The 25,876-nt window shown below is 42.7% G+C and overlaps 1 protein-coding gene across 1 annotated transcript in view; it reads left to right on the forward strand.

Annotated features, from left to right (window-relative positions):
- Positions 1-25,876, forward strand: part of LOC146784490 (CD5 antigen-like) — a 631,002-nt gene that overhangs the window by 114,008 nt on the left and 491,118 nt on the right. Inside the window, exon 2 of the mRNA XM_085633317.1 lies at positions 2,227-2,357. Within this exon, the coding sequence (XP_085489443.1) occupies positions 2,227-2,357 (131 nt within the window). The remainder of the gene's footprint in view (positions 1-2,226; positions 2,358-25,876) is intronic.

Genomic DNA, 25,876 nt, shown 5'->3' on the forward strand with positions numbered 1-25,876 from the left:
TTTTTGCGGTTGCTCCGAAGGCAGAAGTACGTCAGGCTGCACTTCAATTGTAGTAAATTTCAGTCACTGCTGGATTATGTGGGTCGGATTAGCTACCATAAATGCCCCAAGGCACGTTGCTTACAAGTTTTCAGTCGGGGCACGCATGTCCCAATTACAAATTCTTCTAGTCCCTATCTTAGGGTATTTGACTACCGCATGGCTGCAGTAGCTTTGATCTGTTATGGGTGGGTCCGAGTAAAAGGGAGCACTATGGTAATCGATATGTCTCATATTTGAAACACACTGCCATGCTTTGGGATGGGGGTTTTATCAACTCCTTCAGTTGGGTGAATCTGTGTATCTATATTTAATTAGCAGGCCGCTTGCTCTATATATCGCATAAGTCCTTTAGTGAATGCGGTGTGTCTTGCATAGTGGGTACACGTCCGCATTTTTGGTGATACATGACTCCATCGATTCTCTGCCCAATTTATGTAAGATCCGTGTAGTGGCAATTATAATCATTGGGCCATATGGGGTTCGATTCACTACCTGTCTCTTACCCTTTTTAAATATTAGTTTTTATTTTTTTTAATACATTTCTTGATGGTTTCCATTACCGATAGTGCACACACTACAAGCTTTTGTTTTGCTACCGGTGCATTATCTGTGCAGGATACAACTTCGGTGCGTATCTTTTGACTGGGTTCGTTCATTGCAAAATACTGTGTTAAATTGTCTTCAATGCTTTTGGAATTTAATATTGCTTGTCACTTTCAGTGATCCATATATACAATGCAATAAAACCATATATTATATCCCTTTGTCTACAGGCCAGGGTGGATATTCTCCATCGCTATGTGTTAGTCCTTAATTGAACTTGCACGCCCAATATTGTTGTATGGCTATTATACCACGAGCTACTCTAAACCTTATACATTTGGACATTGGATTGCGTCACAAAATTGTACCAGTTCCAATTGGAGCACTTGTTTGATATTTTGAACAGGTAGGCAGCACCATGACATGGCGCACGCAATTATCCATCTATATACTATAGTGGATGCTCAACGTATTGCATAAGATATGTTTTTTGTGGCTTGTTTTTCAGATACCAATTATTATTTCCGCTCAAGATAATTCTTGTAACCGGGTTACAACATACTGGATGATTAGTTGCCCCAAATAGATATTGGTAGGTCTCTACTTGTGCGTATACATGGTGCATTTTTATTGAGGTTGATGGTTCACGGTTGTACACAGAATGGGGTGCGTTTGGTTTTGAAACCACCGTTGCATTTGTGGATTGACTTTTCCTGCATGTCTTTTCAGTGGGATTTTCACGATCAGGTGAGGCGCTTATTTCTGTTTTCTTATCTTTTATGTCAAGATTATAATGGTCTCTTAATCTCAGACTCTTATTTCACTCTATTTTTCATTTCCCATTTTCCTTCTCGTTCTCTTTCTTTTGTTAGTTGACACATGCATGTCAACCTTATTTGTGATTTTAATAAATTGTTCACGTCGTGGTTGGTATGAGCCAACTGGGGTATGGTTTGCTATTGATTTCTCCATTACATGTACGCCTTGTTTATGTAATATATATGTTGTGTGTTTATAAATGTTGTTGGTTTTGTACAGTGTGTTTTTTGTAAATGTTCTGTATATATCTTTTTAACTTCCAGCCCTAAAGAAGTCCTATATAAAAAGGACAAAACGCGTTGGCTGATGGTTTTGTACGAATTGAATAATAAAGAAGAGAAACATTGTATTTCCTGCAATAGCAGCGATCCACTTCATTGAATTGGGAGTCCTCAATTTCTATGGACTTTTGGAGCACATTTGGTTACCTGCACACAAATTTGCCTTGCATCCAAAGTGTATTGGTTATTTACGGTACGGATGCTGCACATGTTTCTTACGGTCGACTGTCCACTTCTCGAGTTTCATACTCCTATCACCTCCCTTGATACCATTGGTCTTGGGGGTCCTAAAGATACCAATACAAACAAAAGCATAAAGATGGCTCTGGGAACCCGAATTGGGTTTTGTAGTTTACATTGTCAGCCTTTATCTCAAAAAGGAGGTTCCTGAGGGAGAAAAGGTGAAAGAGCCCTATGACGTTTTTTGGGGTCAAACTGTGTATGAGATCACTTCCATTACTCATGACATTTTGTCTAATTAACGTGCATGGGTTTCAGGCATGTAAAAAGCAATAATCTTTATTTTTGTATACCCCTGTAGGTGTGGTGAATCTTGTTAGTGGATCTTTTTTTGGAAGCTCCTTCATTCTTCCGGACAACCAAACAATAAAAGCAAACCATAGTGAATGTGAAGGACTGGTTCTTCTTTATTACAACGGGACACAGAGTCTGGTAATGTCAATTCCACTATTTATTTTTTTATTATTGTAATCTGTGTAAGAAAACACAAGGGAGCAGTACATGTGTAAACAATGGATTAACAAATAGATTTACACAGTGTTAAATATGGTATTTCAAATAAAGTATTTACTTATTCTTTACTTCAACACCGATGAAGCAACGAATAAGCAATTCTTTATGTGAGAATTAGGGGTAACATATAATTGCTAATTATTCAATTGTTTATGCAAATGTCATTTTTATGAAGATGCATTTATGTGAGACATGCATCCCCTATTGAAAAATGAGGATAGAAAGGTAGTCACAAAAGAAGACTGTAGAATCTATTAATATTTGATTACTTAACTTAATACAATGATTTGATACAGAAATTGGCTGCCTGCAGATAAAGGAAGAGAGAAAAAGTGAGCAAAAAAGATTAAAGAACAATCTTGAATGATGCTGAGAGAAATATGAAAAGGGTGGATTTAAAAAAGGCAACTAAGTCTCATATTTTATTTGGGTGTTGTTTATGAGTTTATGAGTACAAAGGTAAATCATTTGAAAGGTAAAAAGGAAACTTTAATGTCCATGTTTTTAAAAATATCTTGTATTTGTTGTTCTATATAAGGGTAACACTTATAAAGCATGCAACACTATGTGAGTTTGTTGAGAGTCTATAACATGTACCTTATACGTTAATGTGCTCACACACAAGGAAAACATTCAGGTCTTTACCTAATAAACTAGCATTGAGTTACTAATTACTCTTCGTTGCACTACATTGGTGTATGCTGAAAAAGTGAACTTCGCACCATATACATCCTATAAATACCAGTTGGTAAAGGTAGACATTTGCATTGTAATTATTATTTGTGGTATGTAGTTTTGTTTTGGTAATTTGTTAATACTGATAACAATGTTTATTGACTGCCCCCCATAACATCATAAATATACGTTGTATCTAACAACAAACGTGTAAATGCATCTAAAATTGCACTTGTGTAGATTTCATACAATATGCATTGTTTAAAAGTTATGTACCGTTTTCAACAGTTAATACATTGTAAAAATCCAAAGTACTCAATTAATTCAGAATGCTTTACCTCTGACTCCGAATTAATGTTCGCAAATGCTAATTGCATGGCTGTGGATTATATTTGTTCAAGGTAGGTAAAGATTTGTTAGACTTGAAACAAACTTGCTAAAGACTTTGGTGCTTATTTGAAGTTTGTAATATTGGGAGCACCACTGTATATTTGTTAATCTCCCACCTCGCCAAACTTGTAGGTCCTTTGCTCTGCTTAGAGGTAGCGGAAGCTTTGAGTTGCATTGGTGGCGCTTGTTGCTGGAAGTCTCTCACCTGATCACTTGCTTGCTATTTGAGGCATGGTGGTCTTGTGCACAGAAATTGCTCAATGGTCCATGCACAAGGAGAAAACTCTCTGTAAATTAAGGTAATCAAGCTTTTGTTTTGCAAGAATAAAATCCCACTTTTGAGTTTATTCTTGAGAAATGAACCACTTTGCACATCAAACATGGTGCCCACTCTGCAAATCTTCACTGCCTTCAATAGAGCTGCTGTATCATAGGCAAAGAGATCCCTGCCCCTCTGGTGTAGATCTATAATTTAAGCATGTGGTCCTCTGCCACAGGAGAAGAACCCATAACACGTGCTGATACAGCAGGTTGCCCACAATACAAATGAGGCTTTTGGTTCGTTACAGATGGGTAAAGATTTGTTGAAGATTGATGAGCTCATCTCTTGCAAGTTGGCGACGTTTTGTGGCGTGCTCCATGGTATTCTATTGGCTCCCACTCTTTTCTATTAGTATTCTGAGTCTCAGTGTTATAGCAGACAGAATGCACTTCACCAGTATGTCGACAGCACCCATCTCTGCATCAAATCTTCATGCTTCATTTACTTCCGCACCCTTTGCTGTAGCCCTGCTAAACTTCAGTCCCACATGTCAGACAATTTTTTGCTGTATAATTCCTTGAATACAGAACTCCTGCTTATTGTGCCCAAACACAGAAACCAATCTGATCCTGCAGTGACTGATATGCTCTGTAGTGAGGACATGGGATTAATTGCGGACATTGCTAAATTAGCATAAGTTAGTATATGCTGGACCTCCATTTTGCCACTTTTGCACGCGTTACTTCATGGCTCTATTCTCGTAAATACTCTGCTTGTGCATTTTCACATGAGAACTGTCTGCCTTTCACACATCTAGCTGTACACTGTGCTCCTCGTCTACACAGCATGTTCAAGGTCGAAAAACAATGTATACCGTTGATTCACTTTGGTCAGTCCCACACCCATAGACACAACAGAGAACACAGCTGCACTACTGAAAATCTACTGCTTTTAATATGGCATGGCATGCATTTTAGAGGCACTTGGAGAAAATCATTTCAACGAAGAAGAGCTGTGTTTGTCTGGAGATGTAAATCCTTGCATCTAAACTCGGAGGTACGGGGTCCCCCTGACAAAGCCCAGAGGTCTTCTATAATTATAATAAACTAGCTCTTAGCACGTGGAGGGTGGTAAGGTGCTGTAGTCCTGTTTCCACTGTCATTATAACATGGGTTCCCCGTTTGTGCTATATGGAATTGTAACAATGCTGATTATACTGTTCTTATGCATTTTGCTGCTAGTATTGGCTCGTGTACTGCATTATAGAGCGCGTTAGTTAAAATAAACATTTTAAACTATATAGTGTCTCTGTTTACTCACATTGTGGACAAGAATGAGTGTTTGAACGAAAGAGTGTTCTTGTTCCCACGATTCCTGAGAGGGTCGAATTAACATGTTCTAGGATGCCTAATCATTGGTAGCTTCGCTGTAGTACGGAGAACGAATGAGACACTATAGCTAGTCGTATTGGGGTTCTGGGCACTGAGGTGGGTTTTTTGGTACACTACTACACACCGAGGTCCTGGTTTCCTGCGCATAGTTCTGTGTATGTGCAGAATCCCTGCAACAGCTCAAAGTGAACAGATTTTCTCCATGATTGGAAAGATGGGTAATATTGTTGGGATTTAAACTCAACACCTCTTTATCACTTACCCCAGGGTTCTCCAAAGTTGGTCCTGGAGGGCCGGATCCATGACAGATTTTTAGTGTATCCCCATTTAGATAACTGTAGTTATCTTAAAGATCTGGCATGGATCCGGTCCTCCAGGACCGACTTTAGAGAACCCTGACTTACTCTCACATCAGTAGACTCTCAGATCAGCTAATTTACACCTACACTCCCTCAAAAAGAATTAAATTCCCCCTCCCTCCTGCACAACTGAAAACACCTGCTCACCCACTAATCAGCCACTGCCTATGTTTTGGCAATGCAACATTTGCTAGGGTTCCTTATATCTCCTGTGCATCTCTCAAGTTAGCCTTGCAATCAACAGCCAGACTCCTGCTTTCCACTAGAAAAGTCAATCATTTTTTGACCGATTCTGAAGGAAATGTATTGGTTTTCCATCGAAACAAGCATTAAATTCAAGAACTGTTGTCTCCGTTATATAGCATGTCACAAGTGTCACAAGTGTGATAAAAGAGGTCATTTGGCAAGAGTATGTAATAAGTAGTGTTCCAAACCTGTGTTGGCCATTGAACAAGGAATCCCTCCTGAAACTAAACTTGTTTTCCAGTTACTTAATGAGTGTGAGGCAACAGGTTTCCTGTCCTGCGATATCAACTTAAACCATAAAGTAGTTAGGATGTTAGTTGAGTCTTGTTCTCCCTATACTTTAGTAGATGCAAATCTTTTCTCAGAATTGTTGCCTGATCTGCAGAAGTATTTACAATCTCCTGACATCAAACTGGGTGGTTACAATGGTGACCCTATACCTCTTTTGGGCATGACTGCCATGGAAATTGGTTTCAAAGGTAGAACTACAGTGGGCAAAATTTGCGTCACAGAAAAAGGTTCAGACTTGCTTGGCTGGAGGCATCAAAAGGAGCTTGGTAGTTGGATCCTAACAGTCCTGATCAAGTTATTTTGGTGGATCCGTCAGTTGGGGGTAACAATGTTGTTGCTGATTTTCCTGATGTCTTTGCTGACAGCCTGGGTTTGTTAAAGAGCTATCAGCACCACATTAAACTCAAATCCAAAGCAAAGCCCATTGCACACAGAGTTTGGCCTATTTCTCATATGTTGCATTTTCCTTTGAGAGCTGAATTGGACAGGTTATTGGCTTTGGGGATGAATGCCCCAGACCGTTTTGGCTCTTTGTGAGGGCAGAAACATGTTGATTTACCACAATATGGATTTGTTTTTAACATACCTCAGGCTCACACTAATAAAGGTGATAACCTGGAGGTATTTTTAATTCAACTGGATCCCGTCTTTGTCCTGTAAAGTTTTATGTAACAACTCCCTCCTTTCGCCAAGTCTTTGTGGAGGTCAAGTCCTCCCTGCTAGTACCATCTTACCAGGGTGAGGAGAGAAAGCCTATGATGAAGCATGACACCATATTGTGTATGAGGCATCCTCTTCCATTACGGATGGCCTTTTAGAGACCACCCATTGGTTACACATGACTTACAACATTAAGGTTTCTATACCCTACCATGGTTTCCTAATCACATTCTCATAGGCAACCTACTTCTTTTGTGTTTGATGTATTGGCTTTGGGGGTCATTGATCCCATAGAAAGTTCACAGTGGTTGGCCCCCATAGTTCTTGCTGCTAAGTCATTCAACAAGGACATACAGCTTTGCATTGATCTTAGAGATCTCAATGACAACATTCGGGTGAACAGGCATCCCCTGCTGCGTATTCATGAGATGCTTACCCTTATTAATGGTGCTAGTTGTTTCACTGTTCTGGACCTCTCCTCAGCCTACCACCAGGTAGAGCTCCAACCTGATTCACACCACCTCACCTCATTTGTCACTCCCCTAGGTGCTTTCCAGTACTTATGCATGCCATTTGGTTTGCCGTCCACAGCGGCTGCTTTCCAGAGGACTATGCAACATGTTCTGAGAGACATCCCAGGAACGTTACGATTCCATGATGATATCCTTATCTATGGCAAGAATGTAGAGGGAGACAATGTAGTTTTCACTCAGGTTTTAACTAGCCTACAAGATGCTGGCCTCAACTTGAAGAAGGACAAATGTCACATTGGTGTTGGTTCTGTGGAATTAGTGTCCATTAATACCCATTTTCCTAGATGGCATTAAACCTAAGTTGGATTTAGTTAAAACTATTCAGGATACGACAGCCCCAACCACTGTAGATGATCTTACATGCTTTTTAGGATTGTCTGAGTACTATTCTAAGTTTGTACTGAACTATGCTATCATAGTATAACCTTTTGTTTCGTCTTTTAAAAACAAAGGTTCCATTCATTTTGAGCAAGGATTGTCAAGATGTTTTTGATTCTGTGGCAGATTTGATCCCACCAAACCTATGGTTCTGAGCACAGATGCTAGCAACAAGGGTTTGGGTGTCAGTTTGACACAGTGGGTGGATGGCAAGGAACAGGGGGTCGCTTTCGCTTCTAGCGCTCTTAAGGGGGCTGAGAAGAACTACTCTGTCACTGAGAAAGAGGCACTAGCACGTTTTTGGGCTGTGAAGCATTTCAGGTTTTTTATGGGGCACACCTTTTACCCTCAAAACTGACGACACGCAATTGATGTATGCATTCACCACCAAGAGGGTCTGTCAGGACAACACCTAGAATAGCCAGGTGGATTTTAGGACTGGAGTGGTACAACTTTAAGGGGAAGTATTTGCCTAGGGCACAAAATGTAGTTGCTTACTTTTTGTCCCGTTCTCCTACTGTGTCAGCCGAAGTTTTGGACATGGGATGTTATTCTAACATTGACAAGTATGAGTTTCGACGAAGGAGTGTGTTTGTTCAGACATTGAAATGGCCTCACTGAGAGAACACAGAAGGAATGAAGTCCCAGCACCAGGGTCCAATTACTGGGGTGTGAGGTTGGGACTCAACACACTGGGTGATACAGTCTGTAGGGGTGACAAATTTGTTTCTCCAGTAAGACCGAGAGAATAAATTGTGGAACTAGCTCACATGGGCTATTTAGGACTCAGCCTCACAAAAAACAAGGTTTGTCTAGATTTCTGGTGGCCAGGCATGGATTCCATGGTTGAGACTCAAGTGGGAGAATGTATGCAGAATGAGTGATAAAACACACCTAGCCAGAAAGCCCCCACTCTCTCCCGTGGAGGTCCCGGATACTCCTTGGTCCAAATTAACACTCAACATGATTGGCCCCCTAAACTTCAAGATGTTGAATGAATGGTACATCCTGGTGTCGGTGGATTCTCACACTCGATGGGTGGTGTTTAAATGTGTTCATCAAATCAATAGTAACTGTCTTATCAAGTTCCTTGAGGAAGTGTTCTTTGAGAAGGGTATACTGGACATTCTTGTGACAGAAAACAGCGTGCAGTTCATGTCTAACTCCATGAAAGAATTCCTATCTAATCTTAATTACACATCACAAAACTGTTCTGTATTGCTCCAGTGCAAATGGGTTGGTAGAGAGGATGAATCGTATTTTTAAAGATTGTTCACAGAGGGCGTAATCTACGTGTACCCCCACTATAGCTGCTTTGCATGACACTTTTTGGGCATATCACACCACACCTAATTGTGTCACGGGCATCGCCCCCTTCACTTCTCTAAAAAGACTATGGTATTGGCTACCTGGTTAAGAAAAAAGGGTGTGTGTGATGTTGACAGGACAGATATCTCTAGAACAGTTGCCATACACCAAGAGAAGTACAAGACCAGATCCGACCGGATCAAGTCTGTGAAGCGTTCAAATGTTCAAGTGGGTGATTGGGTCATATAGATTTCCCTAAACCACAGAGGAATAATTGTTCTTGGTTTTCTAAACCTCTTTTTGTAACCAGGGTGGGTAATAGGGTGGTTCATCTTGGGAATGGTCAAACTTGGAGTATGGTCAGGGTTGTTTTCACAAGACTTCTAATGTACCTAAGGAACTTCTGGTTCATAGTAACTTGTGTTTTGATACTGTTTCTGATGTTCCAAGGAGATCCCAGTGAATTCTATTCTTGCATGTAATTGTTACTTAACTTTGGTCTCCTCTATCTCTTGGTAAACTCTCTGTGATCTTTGCCTTTTCCCTTCCTCTTCAGTCTCCATCTTTACCTTTCCTTTTCCTCTTTCTTTCTCTCTTGTCCTTTTTCTTCTTGCTCCTGGTTTTCTCTTGGTTAATGTTTTATTTTTCCTTCTCTCCCTTGTGGGGGAGGTGTGTTATAGTTTCTCCTTGGTATATCCGTTTCCCCCGCATCTCCCAGTTGGAATGTTCCTCTTTACTGTAACAGAAAGTTCCACAGCTGACTTTAGCTGACTGGAACCTGTAGTGGTGAAGAGTCATGATAAAATGCTTCTCCAGTACTCCAGTGTGTCTGATTTTAACTCCAAAAACGCCAAAGCACTCAACCAAAATTGCTCATATGCAGCAGCAATCTTTTGAAATTCCTTTTTAGCAACCTTACCATTAAACCAATTTTCCCATTGTTCACAAAACAACTTTAAACGACCTCTCTTGTATCTACTTGGAATGAAGTTGCTTAAAGTTCAATCCAGAGTATTCTTCTTAAGTTACTGATTTTACGTATTATTAACGCTATTGCTGTTTATAGTGGTGTTTAGGCTTCTCCAGGTTTACTGTAAAGTTCACTGATATCATATGGTTAGGGGGTGCAACTTGAAACACTAAATGACTACACATGTTATAATATAGACATTGCTTCTGTTATATCAAGTGCCTTATATTAAATTATTGGATTCATCCACTGTTAAGACAAAATGTCTAACCAACTAGGGCACATTAGTAGCAAATGCCACTGAGTTTTGGTCCTGAGCCAGAGATTTCTTATTCAAAGAATGTGTGCTGGGGAGACACTGTGCAGTGGCTGAACTCTGGCAGTCTATCGGTGTGTGCCGAACTAGCAGTTCTTACTTCGCGCTCACTGTTCTTGGCCATATTTTATTTACTATTACTTCATGACGCCAACAGGACCCTAATGAAACAAAACCTTTTGCAACTGAAGAAAGTGTACAGCAGAAGAACTAAGAAGTGTTTATGATTTATACTCAAATAAAAATGTACATTCATAAAACATACTGCAATGAGGTTTTAGGTAAACAATAAAGGATCAAATGAAAGTTAACGTTAACACGAAATAATATAAAATAAAAATAGTATTCAGTTTAGCAGTTCAAGTCCTGCGATAGTCCAACCTTTAATATGTCAACGTCCCAGGTTGGTAGGGGGTTGGTGGGTGACTTCAATGCACAAGAAGATGGATCAACAAGTGTATTCATCTCTCACCAAAAAAAGCGGACCATGATCGATATCGGTGATTTATGATTTTGCAAAAGGCCAGTCCTAAAAAATACCAAAGCACCAATTGCATCATTTAGTAGTGTTGCGGCCAGAAGTGGTCGTGGAGTGAAGGAAAAAGTGTAAATGGTATAACAAAAACTCAACAACCATTGCAGTGTTAAATATAAAAAATGATGTGCTTGTTTGTGACATTCTTGTTGCTCAAGAGCAAGGTAAAACTTGTTGGTCAAAGCAAGGTATATTTTTTATTCCTATTAGGAGTCACGTGTACCCGGGGTTTTCACTGTACATTGATCTGATTGACAGATTGTGCTCTTGTTCAGAATGTTGCAGAGCCCGCCTCCTGGGAAGTCGTCACTTGGAATGTTAGAGCTGACTCTGAGATGAAGAAGACAGTTGGAGTCCATGGGAAATTAGATGCAGAGAGTTGATCAGGGAAAGGGTGAGGGGAGTGCCACACCTGATATAGCTATAGCTGGGTATGGTTAGCTGATCACTTCACATCATAAGCCTAAACAGGCTGGCAAGGTGATGTCTTTAACATGTAGAAAGAAGAAATACATATAAGTTGGGTCGAGCAGGGTCTTCAACCTGTGAATTTCAGTTCCTTGTCTAAAGTTTAAATGTTTCCCACCCAAAACATCTAACTCTGTGGACTTCTTTTTGTTATTATTTGAAGAACAACGCACTGTATGTTATAGATTCCAATGGTTTCTTTGTCCATTTTGGCGAGAATATGATTATAAATCCCAAAGTGATTATTTAACAGATAAGGTAGAGGCAACTTCTATGGGAAATACATGCTCACCTTATGCAAAAGTTAATTTAATGGATACACATGACGAGTTTGGAAGATAAGTATTCAGGTCAACTTAGCCGCGGGCGTGTTTCTGAGACAGACCTTGTCTCATGATTGCACCATTACCACCAATAAATAAAATGAGGCGAGGATGCTCTGAATACTAGCTGGTATTACAAATGTAGTGCAACTATAGTGCCTCGAAGGGAGAAGTGGTAGGAAGGCCAGGATCACTGCCAGGTACGTCGGCATGTCCGAATTCAAATCCGCAGGCTGTAAGCGTCACAAAGGCTACTTCGACTGTTGTTTTTATTTCATAGAAATACTTTTATCAGTGGCTTCTACTTAACAGAGGCTCCAGGGGGCATCACACATTCACAATTAACAATAAGCAAGCTGTGTTTGAGGCTTTCTACCATCTTCATCACGTTCGGTGGTGGCAGAGACAATAGAGCAAGTGTTACCGCGTGTATGATGTGACATGAAATGTCTATGAAATCTTTTTTGTTCTTGGGTAGAGAGGTTGGTGTTACTGGGTACATGACTAACAACCATTGGCATAGCCAATAGGTCTCGCCTTTGGGACCTTGCACGTTTTTAGCCATGCAACAGTTGATGTTATTGCACCAAGGATGTTTTGCTGCATAACTAAATAGTTATAAGGTCCCAAAAGCGAGACCTATTGGCTATGCCAATGATTGTTTGTCTGGTTCACCGGTCATGTCTACTTTGAAATTAGTTTTCAAGAATGCAGACTAATGCATGTGGTGGGTCATCTGGGAATACAACAGTAAACGCCAACATCAAGCACATGCAAGCAAGCGCTTTAAAAATAAATTGACTCAATACTAATGCTGGGGTTCCTCGAAGTAGAGCGCCACTTGCCAGAAAAACTGCGTCAGCACCTCGTCAATCAGGGACTCTCCTTTATCCCACTAGCTTTAAGCCCTCCTCAACAGCAGCCACTCTGTTGTCCAACATGGCCAAACATATTGGCAAAGCCAATAGCTCTAGCATAGGTGAGACCTACTGGCTTTGCCAATGCTGGTTTTGCTACTGGAGATCTCAAAGCGCCTCTCTATCCTGTTATACACTTCTATCCAAGTAGTTAGACAAGAGCTTGGTCAGTGCAATTCTATCCAGCCATGCACAACTTTGTCAGAAATGAGACCGCCAAAGATGCTTCGGCAAGCACATTATTCATGGCCTTGGTCACTAACTGGTCACCAACTACCAATAAACATCGGCCAATCACCCACAGTGCATATCTGCACTGACCATCTGCATGGTCTACTCCCGGGACAGCCATAGCACTCTCAGTAGGCACCTCTAACATGACCTTTATAAAAGTGCAGAATAATCTACTACCGTCCTCACAGCGCCTCCGTTTTGATTTTCATCATTTACTCTTAACCCAGTGTCAAAATATCTGTACAAATGCTTCAAAGAAGCTCTATCAGGACCTGCAGCATTCGCGTTTCCCATATCGGAGAAATCTGCAAGACTCCCACTCGGTGCCTAATTTGTAAAATAATAAGTTCCAGGGTCCTGACCAGGAGGCCACTGCAGCTTGCACCACCCATTGCACCGTCATTGGTGCCAGACAGTACCAAAACAATTACTAACCAGACCTATCACCTACACGTGAGATAGTTCAGATTATTCCAGGTCCCCAAAGCTAAACATCTGTTATTCAGCGCCAAGATACCCGTAGTGGTGAACGTGCGCTTTACAAATACACGTGTTATGTTATGTTAAAGGAATGGCTGTGGAGGCAGGTATTAGTAATTTTTAATGTATATTGTATTCATAAATAAACGTCATTCTGCTCATCTCTAAATTAGAAGAGCACCGCCACCAGGTGGCAGACTGTCATAAGTGCAGTGTTGACAATTAGGTGCAGAGCACCGGAAACCACCGGCTCAAATTAAGCACTGCTCCTACTGCAACTCTGCCGTAGCACATCAGCAGCGAGTAGTCCACAAGGCTCTCCAAATAGACCTCTATCCGGACTTGTACCGTGCACTGCTCCACTGCTACGGAGATACCCAGAGAGCTCTCACAATGTGCCTCCACTCTGATCCGCACCACCATCCCTGCACTGAGACATGCATGAAGCCCTCAATTCTTTTCTGTCACGATATGCAGCATGCAGAGACATTCTAGTGCTGCGTGTCCTCTGAGCTCTCGCAACTCACCTCTGTCTTGGCTCGCTGTGCCCACCTGTATCTCCAAAAGCAGGTTCTTGTAGCACTAGTAACACTTCCATTTGGCTCACCGTGTTTCAGTGTGCATCTTTCTGGTAAGACATCTGTATAACAAGCAGACTCCAGTGTTAATCCCAGGGTACAGCTCAACCTACAATACTCATATTCCCTTATGCTCTGCCCTCCATATCATAGCAAAGCAGTACAGCTGTATAGAATAGGCGTTTGATGCCTCATCTAGAACAGTGGTACTTAACATATTGGTCCGGGAAGCCTACTAAGGTGGCAGCGACTGTTTTACAAATTTAAATATTACAAAATAAAAAATGAAAATAATAAAGTATAAAAGTAAAGAAGCAAAATACAAATTTTCAAAACTCAGCCCTGACGGCTCAGCGAGGTAATGTAACCGGCTGCGGGGATCCGGGTGGCCCACTCCGCCAATCGTATTCAGTCGATGCAAAGAGTGTCTAGGAGTTGACAAACAGCACAGTTCAGGTTTCTGCCGAAAGCGACAAGATAACCTAGGGGTGATGCGGGCGCTATAGCCCGTCATGCTACACAACGAAACATCCAATAGAGCGAAAACGGGTGCAACACCCCCCCACCCCCTCAACCAATCTGCTACCCTGGAAACAGATGGCAAAAGTTGGGGGTCGGGGAGCGAAAGCTTCAACCTTCCAGTCAAGAGCCCCTCAATCCCCTGGTGAGGGAGCACTGGGGTAAGCTGCAGCTACAACCGAAGGAGGCGTCGAAAGTCCGTAGTGTAACCGCCTCAGGAACCTCACAGTACCACTCCCGGAGACAGGGCACCACTGCCTTCTCCCCGGTGACTGCTGAGAGGGGAGAAATTGGCTGTGATGTAATTATAGCCCCGGCAACATTTCTGGAGGGGATCCGAGCAGGCGGCTGAAGTTTTCTGTGCCGTTTTAAATCAGCAAGTGATGCGCAACCGAAGAATTGACACTTTCTGAGCCACATGCAAATCTCGGAAGAGAACAGCACGAAGCCACTTAAAACAAGCATTGGCCGCGATAAGTGATGGGGGAGGGTGAGAAGCGGGAGTTGTGTGCTTGCGCGGCCAATGCTTGGAAAAACAAGCGCGCGCTACAAGTGGGAGGGGTGGGGGGAGTGCCAGAGCACACACAGCGTTTCCCTTGCGGGAGTGAGCCAGGGGCACCATGTGTTTGTAAGTTAATTACAAACATATGGTGTCAAGCTCGCTCCCGCAAGTCAATCGCCAGACAATGTGTGCACGTTTTTAGGGCAAAAGCCGCATCGATGGCTAAAGGTCTTTATCCACGCAGCGCATACGCGCTGCTAGCCGAGACCTAAAAAGGCTGATGTGTTTGAGGTCACTGTTACAGACCAGAGATACACTAGGGAAAGGACCCGAACCCTCTACTAACAGCAGGGCAAAATTGTTGTTATTATAGCTACTTATAACTACTATATTTCTTCTTCTGTGTCACAAAGTGTAAAAAGTCCATTAATGGCCTAAAGGGGAATTTATCAAAGGATTAATAACGCTCCACGAATCATTTCTGTCAATGTTCTGTACACCTCCTTTGCATTCATATTTCTGATTTAATTGGCATACAACTTTCATTTATTGTATTTTATAGTGCTAGAGCATTAGATCATCTTCGTTGGTGCGTGTTAATGTAAAATGCCCCAGTGCATCTTTTATATTTATTTATGGCAGATTCCTCTCAAATCTGTGGCGCGAGCATCTGTTGTGCCTAGTCACCTTAGCTTTTCTTTGCAGTTGAGTAGTCTCCTGGGCGCAGTGGTTCAACTTCCTGTTGTGGGCTCTACTTACAAAGAAACGTTTAATACTTCTGAACAAGAATTTCGTTCAGTACTTCTTTTCCTCTTAATTATTAATTTCGAAATGAAAGATGAGAATTTCTTTCGCTAGGAAGTAACGTTAAATCTTTCTTATATTATAAGTTTGTATTTAAGAATTCAAATTCCTGAAGAATCAAAAGAATAATTATAGGTAACTAGTAAACCTATTAGGATTTCATGTTTAAATGTTAAGTGAGTTCTTCTGGAGTTTTAAAAACACTGGAATACATGAGATCAAACTTTTCTTTGAAAATGCTCCTTCTGAGGCATAATTTCCCTGTAATTACATTTTATGGTTGTTTTGTACTAAAGATCTGTTTTAGATATTTCAGCTTCTGAGTATTTAAACGTGAAAAAATAGGAGGAAACAACTAAATGCATATTATAGTAAGTATAATGTAAAAAAAAAAACAATATTGAAACTTGGAGAAACTTTCCCTTTTGGCAGGTACTCGTCTATAAAGATGGTGTCCAAAAATGTGTTGTTTTTTTGCCCATCTGTGTTTTTTCTAAAGGGTCGGGATAAGGTAAGGCGTATTAATGGAAAGTGTTTGATCTACTTTTATAGCAGGAGGTGTGTAGTGAAGAACCATGCAGAAACTGTGCTTGTCCATCACCTTAATACACAAATTAATTTCAAGGATCTAAGGGTGAGTTTGTTTAACAAATGGATGCTGGCTCTACTAGGAATAACGTGGGTTCCCACCTATTAATATTTTCAACTTGACTCATATGGCATAAAAACTTTGCATGAGATTCAGTGAAAGTTTAAGGAAAGGTAATACATCAGTGAGAGTACTTGAGATTAGGTAACATTTCAGCTCACTGAAAGAGTGGAAATGTTCCTAAGTATTTTATCTATGTACCAAAGTTTTGCTTTCTGGTTACGGAGTGAAAACTGTGAGAGTTTCATACTTTGTCTGCGCAAAATAAAATGTGCCCAAGTCCACTTTTGAGTTTCCTGACACTGTTTTAAGCGGTGGCAACTCTGGTAATGAGGGTTTTTGGATTGAGTGAGGACCTTCTGCATCCTAATATCCAGCATGCACTTTAGATTTAGACATTGTTTTTAAACTTCTTTTTATTTAGTAGTGGATTCATGACACATAACAATTACAGCAAGTCACATTTCCACGAGCAGGACCCTCGCAGGAGTCTAGGTCTCTTTTACAGTATTGGTTCTTGCTATTTTAAACCATTTCGGAAATCTCGTAGTTGCTTAACTATTCCCGTGTCCCCCTCCTCCCCCGCAGGGAGGGCATCAATTACATTTCCCTCCACCTCCCCAGTATGGTTGATCATCGCCCTATATTGCATCCATTGACCGCATATTTTTTTTTATTTGAGTAGGCAACCCCTGGAGCTATATGTTGTCTGTTCCCAGTCCAGGTCCTCCTTCCAGTCTTTTATCACTGGAGGCCTGCTTGCTCCCCATGGTCTAGCTGGATTGAGCTTTGCCACTGCTGCCGCCACTCCCAGCCAGGTGTTAACATGTTTGGGCCACTTCACTTCTACTGACATTCCCAGCAGTAGCCACTTAGCTTCTAATGGCACTTGCTCTTTTGTTACCTCTTTCATTATCGCAGTTATTTTGGACCAGTAATCTTGTACGACAGGGCAGGACCAAAGTGTGTGATAAAATGTGCCCAGCCCACCGCATCCCCTGGGGCAATTGGCAGAGTCTATCCGGCCCATCTTAAACAGTCTTGTCCTGGACAGGTATGATCTGTGTAATATTCTTGGCTACACTAATCGGAATCTAGCTCTAATCGCTATCTATCTTGGACTTTGAAGCGCTTCGCTCCACTCTTCATCATCCACTGCCCCCAGGTCAGCCGACCATGCCTCTTGAAGCGAGACAAGACTGTCTGCATATTGTTTATGATCTTCTTATATATCGGAGATACTGTCTTAAAGGGCATTAGATCCAGTAGCAGCCTATCTTCTAAAGGAGAGTACTCTGGAATTGTTTCCTCCTCTGTCAGATACTTTTTCAGGGCGTGCTGCAATTGTCAATACTGGAACATTTCTGTTTGTGCCAGGTCGAATTTAATCTTTAGCTTCTCAAAAGTGACTAAGGTGCCTTTCCTCCAAACATCCCTCAACTTCTCAATCCCTATCATGTGCCACGTAGTGTATGCGCTCAGCTTCTTAACCTTGCCTCATTCGTCACTGTCCCATAGTGAAGTTTCCACTGTGAGTTTCCCTTCCCATCCCAGAAATCCAATAGCTGCTTTCCAGGCCCAAAGTACCTCCAACGTGTGTGATGGAAGCCGGTTCTAACCTTTCCTGCCATAGAGGAGTGCCAGGTAATCTCTGTTTTCAATGGCCAGGTGATCCACCCTATCGGCAGGTTCCTGTCGATCCCCAAAGACCCACTCATTCACCACCGCTAGCTGGGGGGCCCAGTAATAGGCTTTGAGGTCAGGGACAGCCAGGCCCTCATCACAGACTCCTCGCTGTAATTTTACCCACGAGATTCGGGCCGCCCCGCCCTCCCATAGTAGGGACCTCAAGATTTCATTAATTCTCCGCATACAGGATTCTGGAAGTTTGAATGGCTTATTTTGAAAAATATATAGCATTCGTGGGAGGGTCATCATTTTGAATAGGACTGCTCTTCCCATCAGCAAAAGGGGAAGTTTGCGCCAATGACTGGCATCCGTCTGGAAGCAATCAATCTGGAGGACAATATTGAGTGCCAGGAATAGATTTTTATCTCTTTTTATTTCAATTCCCAGGTATTTAAACCCGTCTGTGACCACTGAGGCCGGACATCTATTTGGTAGGGACAGGGGGCCTGGGCCAGCAGGAATATAAAGGACTTATCCCAATTGTTTTGATATCCGGCATAGCTCCCAAATAAATTGAAAATATGTAGAATTCTTGGAATAGTGGTACGGGGCTTGCTTACGTAAAGCAGGATATCATCTGCATATACTGATATTTTTTCCTCCAAGGTGTCGTCTACTGCTATTTCTCAAATAAGCGGATCACCACAAACCCAGGTTGCCAACGGCTCCAGAGACAAAGCAGGGATCATGGGGAACAAAGGGCATCCTTCGCAACTCTATTGACCGGGTGACATGGCTATTCACTGTCACCCAGGCCCTCCGTCCCTCATACAGCAAACGGACCCAGGCGCAGGAATAAGGGCCGAAGCCAAATCGAGGCAGCAAGACCAATAAATAATTCCATTCCATACTATCAAAAGCCGTTTGGACGTTAAGGGACAGGACCGCTACATCCTCTGCCCCGTATGCCTTCGTCAGGTACAGTACCCCATATAATCTTCTCAGGTTTAGACATGCACTGTATTTTGGCATAAAGCCTGATTGTTCAGGGTGAATCAGTGATGATAGCACTCCTGCTGACCTATTTGTCAGGATCTTGGCTAATATTTTGTGTTTTGCATTGAGAAAGGAAATGAGCCGGTACGATGTACACTTTTCTTTCGGTTTTCCTTTTTTTGGTATCACCACTATGGTGGCGGTTCTTTAGGTTTCCGGTAACTGTCCCCCATCCCTAGCCTCTAAAACAATGTTTAGGAGTTGGGGTGCCAGTATCTGTGCAGTTTTCTTAAATCGCTCCAGGGGCAGCCCATTTAGGCTGGTGGCTTTACCAGATTGGAGATCCCCTAGTGCCCCGGCTATTTCCTCTGCCGTTATATTGCTCTCCAGCATCTCCAAGTCTTCTTTAGTTAAGGTATTTAGTTTCATTGTTGCTAGTACCTCTGCACACTCTACACTAGTTCTACTGGTCTTGGAGGTGTATACCTCTTCATAGAAGTCTGCGAATACTGCGGCCACTGCCTCGTCATTCGTGTGTCCCACCCTTCATGATCTAAAATTTCTGTCACCCGGTTTTATCACTATCTCTTTTCTCAAGCCAGGCGATAAGTTTCGTAGCCTTATCCCCCACTTCATAGATCTTCCATTGTATCGACAATGCATAAGCCCTTGCTGCTCCCTCTGCTACCTCCCATAGTTCCCGTTGTGCTAGTCTTAGTTTGTGTGTTTAGGTCCCCTCCCGATCTTCCCTTCCCACCAACTCTGATTCCATGTTTACTATTCTTTGTTCCAACTCCTGGTAGTTTTGCCTCTCATTTTTGTTTTTGATGCCTGTCGAGGCCTGATATTACCCTCTTATAACTGCCTTGTATGCTTCTCAGAGGACACAGCTTGAGTCCACTGTTCCCTTGTTTTGTTGAAAATACCTGTCAGTGCCGTACCGTGTCTGCTCTACAAATTCCTTGTCTATCAAGGGACAGGTTTCTAACCTGGCCTGGAGGGCACACCTTGCTGACCGCCCTTTTAGCCAGGTGATCACTGGTGAGTGATCTGAGATGCCTCCTGCTAAAAGCTGCGTATCTTTAAAGTTGGCCTCCTCCTGCTGCCCTAGAGTGAACAGGTAGTCAATCGGTGATAGACTTCCATGTCTTGCCGACTGGTGTGTGTACTGGCGCTTCCTTTCATTATAGACACTCCAAAGGTCCACCCATCCCATTGCTGCCACAAAGCATCCAAAGGGAGTTCAGGCGTTTGTGTTTGCCCACCCCAGCCATCTGTCCTCCGACAGGTAAATAACATTGTTCACATCACCTCCAATAATTAGTGTGCCCATCGGCAGCTCCCGTAGTCGCGCCCCTAGAACAGTCCAAGTTTCATTCTGTAACGTTGGTGGGATGTACACTCAGCCCAGGTTAAAGGTTTTTCCGTCCCATTTCCCTGACTGGAGAACCATTCTACCTAATGGGTCCCGCCATGTCCTCTCTGGGACATATGTTACCGTAGCTTTGAGGAGGATCCCCACTCCCCATGATCCTGACGTGTACCCCGCAAGCACTATTAATTTCTAGCCACATCTGTTCAGTGCTTTGTAGCTAATCCTTGCAGATGCGTTTCCTGCAATAGGACCACATCCGGTTTATGTTGCTTGAGGAACTGGAGTACTAGTGTTCGTTTTATTTTGGATCCTAGACCGTTTACGTTCCAGTACATAATTTTAAGCTTGCGCTGATCCTGCAACTTTTACTTTGATGTGTGTTTCCCTCCGTGCATGCTCTTTTAGTGTTTTTAGGGGTTCCAACGGACATCTAACTCCTTTTTGCTCATAGTGTGTCACTTCCTGAGGCTTTGGATCATGTTAAACTATTATCGCATTTACCAATAAAACTTTAACACCCCTAACTTCTCCCTCCCTGCCAACCTGCATTGCGGGACTTAAACTTCCAACAACCCCATTTGCAGAGTGCCTGTCGCCCAAAACTGCAAATCAACCATCTAAGGAGGGGCTGGTTTTCCCGTTAGTTGCCCTGTGTGCTCGCCCAACCCACAAATACATCCTGTCTGTTATTGAGGGCATCACTGCATCTCACGTTTCGCCCCCACAAACCAACATTTAACATCCTCTTTGACATTTAGTCTGAGACCTGTACCTCCTTCAAGTGTCTCTGTGTTTCAAACTGACGCAGCTGACCCATTTTACTTTCTGCAAGATTACTCCCTCTTGTGACTGTCTCAACCTAAGTTCTGTATTCCTTTGGTAGATTTTTCTGTGTTGGGATGCGGGATTTCAAACATTAGTCCACACTCCTTTACAGTACTCCCGTTCTAGGTCCCAGACGAAGACCTCTCCTTATTCCGACTATCGTTCTCGCTCGTCTGGGAGCCTCTGCCATTTGAAACGGTTGATTAGGTCGTTCTGGGTCTCTTTGCTGCTTAGGTCCCTTTACACGCCACCCCACGAGCCAATCCCTTGCTTCTTCCGGTGTGGTGAAAAACTAGGATTTCCCATCTGCTATGACTTTGAGCTTGGCTGAAAACATCATCATGTATTTTATGTCTCTCTTCTTTAAGATCTTTTTTACTTCCTCAAAGCTCCTCCTTTGTTTCTTGACCTGATAGGTAAAATTGAGAAAGAAGCTGATTGTAGCGTTCTCGTATTTAAGATCTCCCTGCGTCCTGGCTGCTTGGAGTATGACTTCTCGATCTCTGAAGTTCAGCATCCAGGCTATGATGGTGCATGGAGGGTCCCTGGGTCTTGGGCATGGGACTGGAGCCCTGTGGGCCTGCTCAACCAAGTAGAATTTCAAAAGGCACCTGGGCTTCAGGTGGTTAACAATCAAGTCCTCCACAAAGAGGTCTACACTCTGGGCTTCTGCTCCCTCAGGGACTCCCACTATACGTAGGTTGTTTTGGCTGGCTCTCCCTTTGTGATCCTCAATTCTTGCTTCTAGTGTTCCCTGTCGCCCAGTTAATTTACGCACCTGTTCTTTCAGTGATTTCGATGAGGACTGGAGTTCACGGACATCTGCCTCCGCCATACGCACGTTTCCAGACATCCTTTGAAAATATGCGCAGAGGAGGCTCGCCTCCTTTGTCACTGAGTCTATTTTTGGCTCTAAGGAGTACTGGAGGTTTTGAATTGCCACCATTATTGCTTTCAGGGAGGGCTCCACTATAAGCGCCTGTTCAGCAGCCCCAGCGCTCTCTTCTAGGTGTGACCTTGGAACCGCATGTTTGTCCATCTTATTAGCCTGCGGAGGTAGGTTCCCTTTAGGCTTCATCTTCTTTGCAAGTTGTAATCTTTTTTCCCTCACTAACAATCCCTCACGGATACAGAAGGGAAGGGAATGGGGGCGGTATCTCCAACCTCGCTCAACACCCCAATGCCCTCGAGGCTCCGCTCCCTTTTGTGAAGCAGACCTTTGTCGGCACCCCCAGGTCGATCTCCCGTCTTCGCCCAGGACCTCTGCAATGTTATGGGGGGATTTATCTTCTGCTGCTTCATTCTCAGGCAAATGCCAGTAGGCCCCAGTCTCTCAAGGCTCACCCCCACTGGCCCCCAGAGACTTCCAACTCAACACCAAGGGTCCGCCTGTTTGAAAGTAATCACTTTCTCTCACCCGTGGAGCTCTCTTTTAAGCAGTCTCCCCCCTCTTGTGCCATCTCCAGGTTTCTGATTGGTCCCCGGGCCTGCCGGAAGAGTGGTCCCCTCCCCTCTATACCCAGCGATTCCAGCTTCGCTCAGCAAGCTGTCAGTCCCCAGGGCCCCCAAACCTATGTAGTGGCATTCCCGAAGTCCCATACAACGACAGACCCTTTATTTTCAACAGGTTTGTTCCCCAATGCCAGGCCCCGCCCAGGCTCTCTTCCACCAGCACCTGGGACTGTCAGTGCAAGTCTCTAGGGGGAGACCAGGGACACCAGACCCCCGTCTCTCTTTGTAGTGTCTTGCACCACTCACCAGTCCTTTGTTGTCATTGTAGGCGACGATCCTAGCCACATCCGCTATTTCTCCTCAGGCCTATTTATTATGTTTAGCCTGGCATCGCCGCCATCTTGGATGTCCCGAAGCGGCTCAGCTGTCCCGTAAGCAACTCGGTGGAGTTTCGCCCTGCAACCTGGTCCCAATTTCGTCAGCCACCTCCAGACCTGTAGCCGGCGTACCAGGCACTGCTTTGTCCTTACTGCCGGTCAGGCCTCACCACTCTCGTCCATTCCAGCTGCGGCACTTTGCCCCCTGCCTCTGATCTTGTTGGATCCCGGATCAGCCCGGCCTCAGCAGGACGCGGAAACCAGCTCCGATCGATCCCTTAGGTACGGTGATCAGAATTTACATTTATGGATTTATGGGGGTCAGATAGGGCTATGGATTTTGGCCCCACAGAGCTCTCTTACTAAGCAGCCATTTTCAATTAGCGCCAAGCCGCGACCCAGATTTTTACATTTCTAACCTAATCTCAAACTCTTCTTTTCAAACAAATATTTTTCTCTGTTTATTAATTTGCTATGTGCGTCATAAAAGAGGTACATAGAAACCTGATCCTTCACAGTATAGGCATATATAACTGCAATAACAGTATTTTATAGAATAATACATTTATTGGATTTAGTTAATTCAATCAGTACACGTCCTTTCAACCAAATCCTTTTAGCAAAAAAGAAATTAATATTATACTATTGGTAACAGTCACTCTGTAATTATGAATCAGTCCATCAGTCCAAAGTTTATATCTTTCTATTTTCCCCCCAAAATATTTTGTGCTTGGTGGTTCTGGGGGTTCATACTTAATGGGGGGAGGTGAGACGCACAAGCTGCGTTACTGAAGGTTTTCTGTCCATTTCTCTAGAAGGCTATGTATGCAGTCCACATGTCACCCTCAAAGAAGGCGTCATGGCAGAAAGCAGGAGGACAAGGTGCTCTGCAAATTTAATTATCGAAAACTGAGTTTTTCATTTTGTTCCTAAGCCTGAGATGGTTTGAGTCTCACCCTCTATCTAGTCTTCTAATTTTGGGTCTCATTTACGGAAAGATAACGAAATGTTCAGTACATATAACAATAGTTAAGCTCAGAGTGCAGCATTTGGTGACCTTAAAGGCCACAAACTAAGGAACTCTGCCATAATAGTTCCAGTCTGTTTGTTATAAATGCAACCTTAAAAAAATTCCTTTATGAACTAAATTCCGGTTCATTTGTCTTTTTTTTATGTAATATACTTACATTTTCCAAATCGACCTCATACAGCCACAGTTGCACTTGAATGCTCCCAAAGTGGTCCAATTACTCTTACTTCATATTAAAAATGCGTGTTTGTCAAATATAATCGAAATAATTTCTATTTTTGCATTTTTTCTAGTCTTATTTACACAATTAGTTTTTCAGTCCAGTACATTTCCGAATTGACACTGTCCATCCATCATACTGATTGAGATATCTTTATTTGATTATTAGTTAAAAATCATAAAAGTACAGATAAAAACACAAGTATAAGAACACAAATAATCCCATACGTATAAAATAAAAGAATTGTTGCTTGGACCATTAAAGCTAAATGATCAGAATAAATTAGTTAAAAATACACTGTAAACTCAATTCATAAACTGTAAAACACACTGCCTGATTCACATAGTTATATATTTATCTGTTTAGTACAGCATTCAAATACAAAGCACTTTTCAAAATGCACACAGCCACAGCGATAACGGCTTGGTCAGCCAGCATCTGAAGATGGAGAAATGCAGGCTCATATTGGTAAAAGCCTCGTGATCGGCAGCAAGTATCTCTTTTGAGGAAAGTCATACATTTTACAGAATAAGATTAGATGTTCTAGAGTCTGTAGTGAGCTGTCATCACAGGGACAATTTAGTATAGATTTGGGATCATATTGGCCAGTAGGGTAATAAAGCCTATATCGCATTGAACCCAACCGGAATTTAGTGAGCAGGGATCTCTCCGAGGGATTTCTACCCTGAGAGAGATAGGGCTCAAGTAATGATCTTACTGGCTCTCATAATCAATTCATTCACGGACACAGTTTCACTTCTCTCTGCAGCCTGATTTCAAAACAGATCTTTGATGTTCCTCCCATCACTTTTAACAATATGCTGGGGAAGCATAAAACAATTCCAGGTGTCCCAAAGTAATAGCCAAATTTTTAATGTAGAATAGCCACAGGATTTTGTGCCATGGTCGCAACTTAAACAATCATGGATCTCTTCCCTAATAAAAGATGTATTGTCCTGCTCAAAACTGATGCCAATGGGAACAGAGGGGGTAGTTTTACATAGTCCTCTACATACCCCAATCCCGGCTCATCATGAACAAAGGGACCTGGACTAGCTGGACCCACTCCAAGCAATTTTCTATTGAGCCGATTTTCCTCCTGCTGCACTTTCTTGCAGTTCTGAAAATGCCCTATAGCAAAACCCACAGGTAAATACCGGCAAACATTTCATCCTATAAATTTGGAGCAAATGAGCTATGGGCTTTCTACTAATTGATGCTGAGAAGGGCACCACACACTTGGCTAAAGTGCTGGCATTTAGTAGCCAAACAAGGTGTCCAGATGTTATGATGATCAAAGGTGACACATACGAATATGGAAAGGAACTAACTCTTGAAATAACTTTCACTTTGATGGTTAAGGGCCTCATTTTAGAAGGCCTCCTTCCACACACCATTATATGGGTTTTAGCAATATTGGTGTCTAGATTGGTCTCATCCATAAATTTGACTAACAAGGCCACCAAACCCCTAAGACCATTTGGGATGTGAGATAACAAGACTGCGTCATCGGCATATAGCAGAGATGGGACAAAGACGGTATTAACCATAGGCTAGTCTTTCCCTTTTCATGTCAAAAATGTGTTCAACCCATTGATATACAACAAAAATAGAATAGGCACTAGTGCACACCCCTGCCTGACCCGCAGGGGAGATTTAAACATTCTGTGCACTCCCCATCTTGTCCGACCCGACAGCAACAGCTATATCAGTATGCACAGCACGTAAAAATCCAGCATGGTTTCA

Source organism: Triturus cristatus, chromosome 11, assembly GCF_964204655.1.
Source record: "Triturus cristatus chromosome 11, aTriCri1.1, whole genome shotgun sequence".
Lineage (NCBI taxonomy): Eukaryota > Metazoa > Chordata > Amphibia > Caudata > Salamandridae > Triturus > Triturus cristatus.